The sequence below is a fragment of the Dipodomys ordii genome, unplaced genomic scaffold (genome assembly GCF_000151885.1).
Source record: "Dipodomys ordii isolate 6190 unplaced genomic scaffold, Dord_2.0 Scaffold26, whole genome shotgun sequence".
NCBI classification, from domain to species: Eukaryota; Metazoa; Chordata; class Mammalia; order Rodentia; family Heteromyidae; genus Dipodomys; species Dipodomys ordii.
The window spans coordinates 922,521-936,062 of record NW_012267242.1 but is presented as its reverse complement, the minus strand read 5'-3'; the positions used below and the strand labels follow the sequence as shown (position 1 = coordinate 936,062).

Below are 13,542 nucleotides of genomic sequence, written 5' to 3'. Positions count from 1 at the left end.
CATTTTCTCACAATATAATTACTTGTACACCATCCTCCACTTTTTATATCTGTCTTTCCCATCACCCTCAGGGTCAGTCCAGCACTTTCTCCATCTACCGGATGGACTATGGAGTTGATACCCAAGGGAATAAAAGGGGGAGATTCAACTTAAATTGTGCCTTTCAATGTTTCTTGGTAATCACAAACAGTGAGGCAACCCAGCTCATCTCAAACAAGGCCAGCAGCTGTTCGATAAGCTTTTTTAAGCAGATTTTATTTCTAGGTCTTGGAAGGAATGTGAAACACTTTAGAATTTTATTTTGGAAGTCCTACACAGCTCTGCCTTCTCAGAGCTTTAAAAAATGAACACACACACACACACACACACACACACAGAGGCTATACACACATCATCGCGGCACATCTATATGTGAATACACATTGTAAAAATATATTGCTCTAAATATGTACACATTCTTTGGCTAAGGGTTATTTCCACCTCTCAGTAATAGACACACTGACAACTCAAGAATCTATCACTTCAAATGGGTAATATAGATTTTTCTGGGATAAAGGGAGACTCAGATTTGGAAAGACATATGCAAAACTTCTTCAACTTGTATAGTTTAAGATTTTTCCCCTTTTCTGTAGTATTTACACACAAAAAGGAAGGAAGAGATGAAGGGGGAAAAAATCCAGTTTCAACCATTATCATTCAACTATGGACCCCATCATTGGTTTACAGCTCTTGGTGAGACTATAAATTCCCAGGTGAGAGTCTGCACCATGCCCTTAGCAGGGAGAGGAGGCCAGAGTGGCATCACTGTGGCAACTATCCAGAAGAGAACACATGCTCTGCTGCATCCTGAACTGAGCAGGAAACAAAACCAAGAGCTGCTGGGTACTGGATTCCTTCTCCAGGAGTAATTGCACGTGGATTCTATTCCAAAGCTTTCCCTTTGTCAGATGACAGATTCAGTGATGGAAATTTAAAAAGAACTTTTCACAAGGCTTTTGTCATACTGAAATACCTGGACTGAAAGGTGGAATTATTTTCAAAATTCTACCTCTTAGACCAGAGAGGTTAAGACTCCGGCTTCAGATTCCTACAGAGAAGAAAATGTGTGGCAGGTGAATTGCACAGTGTGCTATTGCCATTGATAATGATCCTTCGGAGGGGGAGACAATGGAGGGGGCACCAGAGGGTCATAATCCACCGAGCTACACACTGCTCATAACAACACACACTATTTCCCCAGACTGACAGGTCTGGATGAGGGCTAACTAGCTGGCCCAGCAGGCTAATTTGCTGTGTGGGATTAATGTGTGAATTTAATGCTCTCCTGTTTGGTTAAGTGGTTTGCATTTCTAGATTTTTAAGCATGGCATTCAAATCCCTTCTTATGGTGACCACTTGCCCTTTCGAACTACCTTTCCTCCATTGGCTCTGGCAGCCTCCAGACTTGAACAGGACATGCTCACCTCTGGCTGCAGGATCCTACTCAAGCCCTGGATCTCCAGCAGAAGCTTAGCTTGTGTGCATGCTGACTGCCTCAACTGGTTTATACATATCTCCAAGTAGACCATAAGCTCCTGGTGGACAGAGATGCGGACTCACGACTCACTTCTCTTCCATTAGCCTTCCCACAAAAGGACAGAACTATCCCCTAGCCAGACCTCCCCCACTGACCTCCCCCATCCCAAACAGCGCTTCTTTTCTTTGTTTCTATAAGATCACCCTCTTGATTCACAACCCCTTTCCCTAACACACCGGCTTCTTTGTCCTTCTTCCTCTAGGGTGCTTCTAAACATTACTGTTTCCCAGATTCAATCCTGAAAGCTGCCTCTTCTCTCCTCCTCCCCCATCATCCTCTTCCTCCTCCTCCTCCTCCACCACCTTCTTCTCTCTCTCCTTTTCTCTGTCTCCCCTCATTTTACCTCTCCTTCTCCAACTCCCTCTTAAAAGCCTCAAGTACTACCAGAGCTCCAAAATAGCACTGACATGTTTCCACATTTCTATTTCTAACCTAGACCTTTCTTTTAAGCCAAGCCTGGGCCAATCAATCCATCAGTTAGCATTTTATGGTAGTTAGGCCAATCAGTATTTTATGACATTTATGAAAATCAGTTCATTTTTTTTAATGTAGACCACTGAGCTTTTCAGAGAGAGAAAAAGAGAGAGAGAGTCACATTCCATTTTTGTTTGGAAGTCAAGCAAGAACCTTCCATTCACAGTGGAAACTGACTAATAAATAATAGACTCTAAAGCTGTCTTGCCTGGCTGGCACTTTACTATTTAAACCATGCCTCGAGACTTGCCTTTTGCTGGTTATCTTGGAGAAGATTTTTCTGGTTAGACTGTCCTCAAACTACAGTCCTCTAGATCTCAGACTGCTGAGTAACTAGACAGTCCTCTAGATCTCAGACTGCTGAGTAACTAGACAGTCCTCTAGATCTCAGACTGCTGAGTAACTAGAATTATAGGCAGGACTCACAAGGGCCTGGTAAAATTTTGTTCTCTCTCTCTCTCCCTCTCTCTCTTTTGTCAAGGTGATATACAGAGGGGTTACCATTACATAAGTAAGGAAATGAGTACATTTCTTGTCAAACTTGTTACCTCTTTCCTCATTTTTCTCCTCCTTTCCTTCCCCCACCCTTCCCACCCCCAAGCTGTACAGATCATTTCCAACATACTGTCTTGTGTATATCTCTGTTGCATTGGTTTTTTGTCCCTCCATTCTGTTGTTCCCCTTCCCTTCTCTAATTCAAGTGAAGGTATATACAATACCAGTGGACCAAAAATCAAATACAATGACAACAGGGGATATACCATAGAGGGAAGAACAAAAGAAACAAGAAATCATATAGTACATTAAAAACAGCAACAACAAATAAAATCCTCTTGTGTCTATGACTTGGAGTTCATTTCACTTAGCATCATCTTATATGGTCCTATGTGCATAGCTATTGGGCTATTCTGCTCATCTGCTAAGATTATCCTAGACATATACTAATTATTGCAAATAAGGGAAACCATGGGAATTTTGTTCTCTTAACTGAACAAATTAGGAAGTAATGGCCTGTCCTTGGAGTCATGAATCAAATGGTAAATTGTTTTGCCTAGTAATTGTAAGGCTCCGAGTTCAATATTCAGCATTGAAAAAAATATAAGTGAAGAGCCAATTACATCTACCTAAGTTAGATCAGTGTCATAAGAGTTCTGATCTGGAAAGACATGCAATATGGACATGATCTCTATTTGCTGAAATAAACCAAAGCAGGGGGATAGAAAGTCATCAACCAGCACAACTTTTCTCAAATAAGTTTGCTTTACATTTCCTCGGAGAGTTTGTGACCACTGATACTTGGTTAAAAAAAAAAAAAGTTTTCCACCAAGCTAACAAACACCTTGTTAATCAGTAAGTTAATACTCTACAGAATTGGACAATGTTTTTATAACCAACCACCCTTTTAAATTGGCTGCTTTCTCAAATTCACTGGATCTCCTTACCTATCTCTTCAAAATTAAACTAATCAATATAGCCCCACCACAAAGCCATGGTCTTTTGATTCCTTCTGACATACCAGAATATAAAATCCCTTCCAGAACCATTAGACTGACCTTTGATGGTTTCCACTAGACCTGGTTCCTAAATTAAGTCTATAAATAGAATTTTTACTGCTTCAGAGAGAGGATATAAGTCAATGTGTAGGGCATTCTTCAAGTGAAGAAGAGAGAATAGGGGCCAAGAGAGGAAGACATATTGAAACGATGCAACAAAAGGGAAAACGGGGTAGGGGTGAATAATGTCTGAGGTATAGATTTTCCTTTGTGCAGAATTACAGACAAGCAGCCTGATGGTGTCTTTCTCCAAAGGACAGATCAAATCAGCAATTGGTGCTAAGCAGTGTCACTCTTCGGATGCTTCCAAGGGTTGTCACTTATTAAGAGATTTCAATGCTGAACACATATCCTAGCTCCCTGGAGAGTGCTTGTATAGAAGAAAAACATGGCGCTGTGGTAGTAACTCCTCTACCTCCACCCAGCTCAGGTGCTTTGTGAAATGCCTTTTGTCAGCTTCCTACAGCTCTGTGCCCCTGTGAGTCACAGCCCATAAGTCCCCTTCTCATAACGCAGCAGGGTATCACGAAGGCTACTTCCTCCCTACCCCTTTCTTTCATGTGTGCATGCATTTATGTGTATATATATCAGATATATACATACTACTGAATATTAGAATAGCACTTGCCACCACTACACCTCACCATATCTACATTACCACAAAATAAAATTACTTCCTAGCCCATTCACCACTCATTCTTTCTTTCACTCCTGCAGGCATTGTGCCAGGTATTGTGACAATTGTCACCGGTACAACATGCCACCCTCATGAAATTTAAGAGTCCAGCGAAGGGATTAAGCAGGTTATCATATAAAAATATTTCATTACAACTGTGATAGGTACAACAGTGGAAAATATGGATAAGACTCACCCACAAGGCATCATTCCAGTGACTTCTGAAGGATGAGCAGCGGTGGGGAGGGGAAGCAGGGAGAGCATCCCTGGAGATGGAAGAGCCGGGTGGGGGAGCTGAGGCTGGACATTGGACAGAAGGAAGAACGGGGCTGGGGCAGGGAGGAGCAGAAGCCCAGAGAGGCACCAAAATAAAGCTGAAGAAGGAAATCTTAAATACTGAAGACTTAGTCCTAAGAGAACGGGAGGCCACTGGAAGATTCTTTCAAGAAAGCACTCTGCTTATAGTTTATTGAGAAACACCACTTCATGCTTAATGAATCAAAGGGAGCAAAAGTAAAAGCAGAGAGACTAATTAGAAACTATTTATCTGGTAGACCTGGCAAGAAATGAGAAGGTCTTGGATTAGGAAAACTTCAGGGCAATCAAGATGGCCTTAGAAAGCAGAATGTACCACATGTGCAGGTGGATTTCAGGGAGAGCATGGCACTCAGTTAAGAGTGCAGATAATTCAGTAGTTTGGGTCTTCATTATTCAGAGAGTTCGATGACAGTGCCAAGTATGTGGAAATAGCACTGGAGGGAGAGGAGCTGGCTGAGACCGCTGGGTTGGGAGAGAGCAAGAGTTCAGAATTACACATACCATGTTTGAAACATCTCTGGAACAGCTGAATGAAGAGGTGTAGAAGCCAGTTGGACCAGAAGGTTCTGCACCATGAATGAAGATCATTCTAAATGATGCAGTGTCAAACACAATGCTGCATTTCTTTCATATTTTCCGGAAAGGGATTGGGTTCTACATCTGCACTGCTCAACACGGGAGCCAACAGCCACATGGGCATAATTGAAAGTAAATAAATGTTAAATGTCAGCATCTCAGTGGTAAGAGGCACGTTTGAAGTACTCCCCGTGAATGGTGGCTACTGCATGGGAGAGTGTATGGGCCATTTCTGTCATCTCAGGAAATTCTATCAGTCTTATTCCAGAAGCGCAGAGGATTTCTGCTTATGATGTCCCACCTGACTAGTCTTCTGGGGGAATATTCAACTATCAGTCAACAACACCAGTAGGTCTTATTATCTTTTGAGTCTCACACAAGGTCTTCCGGTTGAAGATGAAGATACAAAAAAAGAAGGACTGACAGTCCTTGTTACTCAAATAATTGTCAATGTACCTCTTTAAAAAAAAAAATCTTCCACTCTACCTTAAAAACAAGTAAAGGATACATACCATGAAAAGGAATATCATGCTAAATTGTATTTATGAACTTAACATTACATAAGGGTGTGTCTGTGAGGGTGTTTTTGAGTGAAATTGCCATTTGAATCAACAGACTGAGTCAAACAGATTGCCCTTTCCAGTGTGGGTGGAGCCCACCTTAGCTGTTAAAGGTCTGACTAGAAAATAAAGGCCTCTCTGTTTCGTTTCGTTGTTTTTCCAGCAAGGACATAGATCTTCTGCCTTCAGACTCAGACTCGAATTTATACCATAAGTTTCCCTGAGCTTTACAGTCTGGACTTCAAATCCTCCTCATAATCATATGAGCTGATCTCCTGTATACAAAATTTATTTCTCTCTCTCCCTCTATCTCTCTCCCTCTTCATCTGTGTCTCTGTTTCTGTCTCTGTCTCTCTCTCACAGACACACACACACACACACACACACACACACAATATTGGTTCTGTTTCTCTGGAAAACCCTAAACAATAATACTAAGGATGTGAGTAGGCACAGGGAGTGAGCTTACATTGTGAAAATCCTATCAGACAACCTGAGGAAAGGAAACTAAAGTCAGATGACATGAGGTACCAATAGAGCCTTCAGTCTTTATTTAGATTGTGACCAAAAAGATGGATTCATAGAGAGAGAGAGAAGGAAGAAGAGTAAACTACGTAGGGAAACAATTGAACAAGGTGTGTGAGTGTGCAATGCCAGGCATTGATTGGCAAAGGAGATCAGATTCTCTTCTGAACTATGTAATAAACAAGGTAGTAGATTATTTTATGGTTCAACAGTGAATGAAGAACTAAAGAATGAGCCCAACTTAGAAGCATCTGAGGCTAACTCAGACATGGAGGTACAGGGCCCCCAGGAGAGCTGACTCTGCATTCAGGGAAGATGTATCTAAACAGTCCGAAATACATTGTAGGCTTCTAGAATAAAAGATGAATTTTTAAAAGTTCGATAAAATATGTTCTCATTGAACGAAGATGTAAACTGAACATCCTATGTGCAAAATGCAAGACATGTATCTCACACAAAATGCCACTCAAAATGACCGAGCACCTCAGTACCAACATGGCGGCTGGAAGGTTGGATGAGGTAAACACAGGAGTCCTGGGCTCTGTGACAGAACACAGCACACATGCATGTTGCATTCACAGGATGTGTTTGTTGTCTTGGTTTATTTTTAAATAAAATTAACCAGCTGGAGGGATCACATAGCACTACTGCATTATTCCTTTAACATATTGGATTGTCAAAATTATTAATAACATAAGCTATAGCTCAAAGACCACAGACACTGCTTAACAGAATAACATCAAGTTCAAGGTTAATATTAGACCCATCATGAAAAAACATAGATAGAAACAAGGGCTTTAGACTTAGGTGAAGTTCAGACATGAGTATGAAGATTAAAATCCCTAAGATACCAACTCCTGTGGTTTTCTTATAAACTACAATGCCACATAGCCATGTCCTCTTTCATTGAAATACTATTTTCAATTAGAATTCATGTACTTTTCTTGTCTGCTAATTGCTGGATACTACTGCTAAGTAAAAAAATATGTCCTTGAACATGAATACATATATTTAAATGGCTTCAAATGTGTTTTGCCATGGGCTCTGTATCCATTTTGATTTTCAAAAAAACTATCCATTTGTTCTATGACTATCTTTAAAGAAACATAAGCAAACATATTCTAGTTTGTTGGGGCTTATTTTTTCTTAATGTATTTGCTTTAGTTGAGTTACTGAGTAGAATTCAGCTCATTAATCATTTCTCCAGTACATTTTTTTCTGTGTGTTTTATTTTCTTCCATGAAAACTGATGTTGATATATTTCATTTTAGCTACTATTTTCAGGGTTCATAGAACACTGCTCATATCCAGAAATGATCATGTCTGACAAGATCCTAATATATCATATACAATATATGATATATATTATTACATCATTTATAAGATGCAAAGTGTGCTCACTTAAACTGTGCTGTTGGAAGGAATTTTCAACTGATTTCCTATGTCTGCAGGGTAGTTAAATGTTGATATAGAGTATGCAAGTTTAATCTTCAGGATGAGAAAAACCTTTGCCCTGCCAACTTTACTGACAAGAATTCATTCTGGTTTTGGCATTCATCTCAACATACTGATGGTTTCAAATGTATGTAATAATGCAAGTAAAGGAAATTAATTAAAGAAGGTACTGCATGCCACATATTGGAATTCTTTGTAGCCCTTGGAAAGACAGTCTCAATACAACCCTATCATTGGAATAACAGCATTGTTTTAAGTATGTGTGTGTACACAGACACAGAAAATATTTAGAAGGAGGATGAACATGGTTTCTGTCAGGAAAACATTTTTCCTTTACTTTGTCTTGGTTTGGGATTTTTATATAATAAACACATATAGCTTTTATAGTACCAACATTCATTCATTTAAATAATGACTACAGAAGTCTCTCTTTCAGCTCTGCTGCCTCTTGCACATAGACCTTGAACCAGCCCAGCAGACAGGGCTGATGATGGGGTGAATCAAACGGCCACTGTCCCTCCCAAGCCTCACCCACCTGGCTTGGCTGTCCCCTACTGCACAAGCAAGGATGCTGCTCACCAAACTCTCCTGGACACAAGGAGTCTCCACCAGCCTCCGGACGCCATTCTCCACCGTCACTCCCAGCCAGTTGAGCGCTGCCCAGCACCAGAGGTAGTCGTAGCTGCCATGCCAATAGCTCACAAAGGAGAATGTCATCGCAGTGGAGAACAGGGTCCCCAGCCGGCCATGCTTGGAACCACCCAGCGGAATATACACATACCTGGAGAGAGAGGAGGTGTGTGATGAGCCACAATGAGAGGTGCACCTGCAACACCCTCTGTGGCGGCGTGCGCGCCCTGCTGCATGCCAACAGCAGCATTTCACACGACCAGACACCTGCCCTGCGTCCAGCACAGGACATTTGAATTCTCCACCACAAAAGGAGTTGGCAAAAGCTCAAGCCTCCACACTTCAGGGTTTTAGGTTAAATGAACACACAGGCAAAAGAGCTCTTATTACTAGAGCAAAATAGCACTTATAGGAGGCAGGAAGAGAAGTAATGAACTTGGGCTTTCTGAAAGGGATTCACTCAACCTTGGGAAAACAATCACAGCAAGGCAATTAAGTTGCTGGCTACAATCTTCATAGCAGCTAGGTAGTATGTGATAAGTCTATTATTTAAACACAATTGCTAAGATCCCATCAAATGGTTAAGAATGTGAAGGAGAAAGGGATGAGTGATATCCTAAAAAGGGGTGCTAAGGCCAGCCCCCCCAGTGTTCTGGGCAAGTTGTACAGAAGAAGTAGAGAATTCATTAGTAGAGAGAAGAGCTCTATCACCGGGTGCTGGAGCCTCATAGCCATAATCCTAGTTACTCAGGAGGCTGAGATCTGAGGATCATGGTTCAAAGCCAGGCCAGGCAGGGAAGTCTGGGAGACTCTTATCTCCACTGAAATACCAAAAATAAGAAGCTAGGAGTAGAGCTGTGGCTCAAGGAGCCTTGAGCCAAAGAAACTTGGGCTCAGTGCCCAAATTGAGCCAAAGAAACTTGAGGACAGTGCCCAGGTCCTAAGTTCAAGCCTGGCACCGAAGTGGGGGAAGGGGCAGAAGAGGAGAAAGAGAGAGAGAGAGGGAGAAAGAGAGAGAGGGAGGGAGGAGAAAGAGAGAGGGAGAGAGAGAGAGAGGGAGAGGGAGGGAGAGGGAGAAAGAGGGAGGGAGGGAGGGAGGGAGGGAGGGAGAGAGAGAGAGAGTCCTCCATACTCCTAGGACAGCCAAATTACCACCCCAAATGAAGGCCCCATCCTAAGCGTATGTTCTCCATAGCTAAGAGGGCTGCGTATTCGTGCAGGGGCAAAACTGTTCTCTAGGCCCTAGAGAATATGAACATGCCTTTTCTGCATCACAGCTTTTTTTTTTTTTTTTTGGTCGGTCATGCGGCTTGAACTCAGGGCTTGGGCTGTCCCTCAGCTCTTCAGCTCAAGGCGAGCGCTCTACCACTTGAACCACAGCGCCACTTCTGGTTGTCTAATGCTTTATCTGAGATAAGAGTCTCACAGACTTTCCTGCCTGGGCTGGCTGTGAACTATGATCCTCAGATCTCAGCCTCCTGAGTAGCTAGGATTACAGGCATGAGCCACCTGCGCCTGGCTGCATCAGTTTTTAAAGAACCCATAGGCCATGGATTGTTGCTGGTTTCTGCTTCTTTGTCCAACCTTCTTCCAGGTCGGAAAAGTAAATTGGTATCCAAATATATATGTATTCTAACCTGGACACTGTATATGGATCTTTTTAATTCCTTGAAGAACCATGTGGTTTGGACTTGCTACCTCAACATCCCAAACAGTTTAGCATGTGTCCCGATCATACAGTGTTTCAATTTTTTTTTGGAGGAGGACCCCCATAGGAAGAAAAGCCAAAGAATAAAATATAACAACAATTGATCAGTCACACACAAAAAAATTTCAACATACAGTGCAACTGACACATAAAAACAAAAACAGTACACATTCATGGGGTAAGATGTGATATTTCAACATATATAGATTATATAATGTCATCTCAAAATTCATTTCATTATGGAGAAAGTTTCCAAAAAAATTTGAAGTATATAACATCATCATTATATATACTTTGATGTAACAGCACACCAGAACATCTTGTTCCTATGATTGTAATAATAATTATTTTTTGTGTCACTATTGGGACTTGAGCTCAAGGCCTGGCACTGTCCCTGAGCTTTTCTACTTAAGGCTGGTGCTCTATTACTTGAACCACAAACCCACTTCCAGCATTTTGCTGGTTAATTGGAGATAAAAGTCTCGCGGACTTTCCTCCCCAGGCTGGCTTTGAACCATGATCCTCAGATATCAGCCTCCTGAATAGCTAGGATTACAGGCACCATCCACCAGCACCCAGATGATTGCAATTATTTCTTAAAAGTCTTCCTTGACAAAGATTCTCTCTTTTTTTCCTTTGTGCCATTACCAGAACTTGAACTCAGGGCCTGGGAGCTGTTCCTGAGCTCTTTTTGCTCAAGGCTAGCGCTCTACCACTTAAGCCACAGCTTTACTTGTAGCTTTTTTTTTTTTTTTTTGTATGAGAACCTCATGGACTTTCCTTCCTGGGCTGGTTTTGAACTTCAATCCTCAGATTTCAGCCTCCTGTGTAGCCAGTATTACAGGCCTGAGCTACCAGCTGGCACATAGCAGGATTCTCTTGTTGACTGAGTTTTGATCAAGTACCTCCAAGCCCTCTAGACGTTGACCTTGAGGTGTATACTTGTTAAACCTGCATCACTCAGTTGTAGCAAGAATCCTGCTTAGTCAGTTGAGGAGAAGCCAAATCCCTTGTCTGAGAGCCTTGTACCTGATCAGCCTGGCCTGCTGTCAGCAAGAATCCTGTTAGGTCTGTTTAATCAGAATCCCCCTTAACTCCAGTGTTTCCTCCAGCTGCCCTGCAGTGACCACGCCCCTTACTCCCTGGTTGCTTCCAACTTGTCCTTGTTGTATTCAGAACCAAGCCTGGTTGAATGTGGAGGTTTTGCCCTTCTTTCTTCTCTTGTTGCAACAGTTACTGCATAAAATTTGTTTTTACTATTTCAACTACTTTCCGGCTCTGCTTCTTAACATCCTTCCTTCTCAAATGCACTCCAGTTTAGAAGACAAATTATACAATCACCTTCAAAACCCTTCCCTATGGGTAAGAATACTGAAGGTAAGAAGTTAATTTACTCCCAATCTAGACAGCTGGGAAGAGAAAGGACCAAGATACAGATCTGCCTCAGTGGCTCCTAAGCTCATGCTGTCTCTAAGCCTGTGGGTTCATTCTGAAAGCACTCTTTCACACTAGTCAGAAATAAGCCAGCCCCAAGGCATGTGAGAATGTAACCATTTCAAAAAGACAGGAAACAAAGACCCAACTTTCTCTCATACAGAAACAAGACCATCCTGATAAGCAAATTAGCAAGTGGACATCAGGTGCTCATTATATATTAAAAGATGTTCCTTCTGCTACCTCACATTAATTTAGGCCTTGGGGAAGTGTTTAGCATTATAGGACAGGCTGGCATACACACTGTTCCTACTATATGGGCAGGTACACCTGGCTGTGAATCAATGATCACTTAAGCTACAAGATGTGGTACAAAATAGACCAGAGTAAGTTAAGGATGTGAAGAAGAAGAAAAGAATGAGTGGAGACCAGTGGAAAATGGTTGGCTTAATGGCAAAGGAGCTTATTTTGTGAGGTCAGGAGCATAGGGTTCTCAGGCTAAGGCAGAAGGCTAGAGGCTGCACGGAGAACAAGAGAGTTCAGCAATAAGCCAGCAAAGCCCAAGCACCCAGGCATATGTCTTACTTGGTATTCTGCTGCCCCCTAGAGGCTGCTTGTTTGCTAGTGTAAACGACTCCAGCAGGGGACAAGATAGATCACAAATCTCTGCTGCGTTCTATCTGCATGGAGGTAAAGGCAGTGACACAGTGATGCTAGTCACTTTACACAATTGGTGCCCTAACCTGCTCGTACGTGTGTGTGTGTGTGGGTGACCATTTTCAATGTATAAATAGTGACTGTGATTAAAGGAAACTGCAACAATTATTTTATTCTCCTTTATTTAATTTATTTTATTTTATCTTACGTAATACTTTCTTCCCCCCAACCTGTTTTCATGTAGAGATTTTTGTTTTATGTATGTACTATGTACAAATAAGCTGTATTTATACATGTCAGCAAAACCAGCACAGAATAAAAATGCATGCCTCATTCCAATGGTACGTGATGATGGATCCCATTCTAAAAGGGCCATGTTTTTGAGCCGTGAGGAAGAAGCCATCTAGCCCCATAATGACAGAGAGAGGGGGAGGGGGAGGGAGAGGGAGGGAGAAGGAGGGAGGGCGCACACTATTTTAGGCATCTCCTGGAACCATGGTTCTTGCTTTGCCTTCAAAATGACAGCTGACAAAAATCTCTGAGATTCCTTTTTATTCTAGAAATTCGTATGTGCTAGGTCTCCAAGGACACAAACCTGCTGTTTTGGCTTTTTTTTCCCAAACCAGAAGGAGTACCGTTTCCAGACAAAAATTTCTTCTTCACTCTTAATCTCTAGAAGGCAGTAGGTGTGGTAAGGAGAGGGAACAGGTAGGTTACTCATTCTACTAGTCTTGAATCATGTCTGTGATGAATAAAAATGGAAACGGATCCATTTTAGAAAAGCAATCTCATAAATAAAATAAATAAATAAATAAATACAAAAATAAAGAAAAGCAATCTCATGGCCTCCCTTGCTGAGATGTGCTCACAGGTGAACTTGATTTCCCAATGGAAGAAAGCAATCAGCACCACCTTTTCAGAAAAGCAACAATAAAGACATTGCTTCGAGAAGAAATGTAGGGCTACATCTGCCCAAGGTTCCTACGTCTGTCCTTGCCTGGCTGTCCTGGTGTGCTCCCTGCTTGAGACGATGCTGCCTGAGACAGTGAACATCTATCCGCTTTCTCCTTCTTCATCCAAAAGCATCTCATGGATTCAACACAACATAGCAAATCCCACTTCAGAAGGAGGATTTACAGCAAATGTAGTACCCACCACTCTTTCCCAAGTTCCTAGACCCCGATCGCTTATGCACACTACTTCCAGTCATGAGCACAGGAGATAATGAGACTTATTTTAAACAGGAGAGGTGAAATCTCAATCTCAATCTCCAATGTTCTGTTACATCCTTTATCATAATGTAGCACTTCATGCCACCCTATTTTTCTCTTTATTTCATTGACTCTTCTAATTAATCAGTGTCCACAGAAACATCCACTAGTTTTTTATATACTGAGTGG

General features: G+C 41.8%; 1 protein-coding gene across 2 annotated transcripts in view; it reads right to left on the bottom strand.

Moving 5' to 3' along the window:
* The window catches only part of Hhat (hedgehog acyltransferase), a 235,173-nt gene that overhangs the window by 61,741 nt on the left and 159,890 nt on the right, over positions 1-13,542 (bottom strand). For both annotated transcript variants that reach the window (XM_013015052.1, XM_013015053.1), the window contains one exon: positions 8,293-8,494. In XM_013015052.1, coding sequence (XP_012870506.1) covers positions 8,293-8,494 — 202 coding nt within the window. The remainder of the gene's footprint in view (positions 1-8,292; positions 8,495-13,542) is intronic.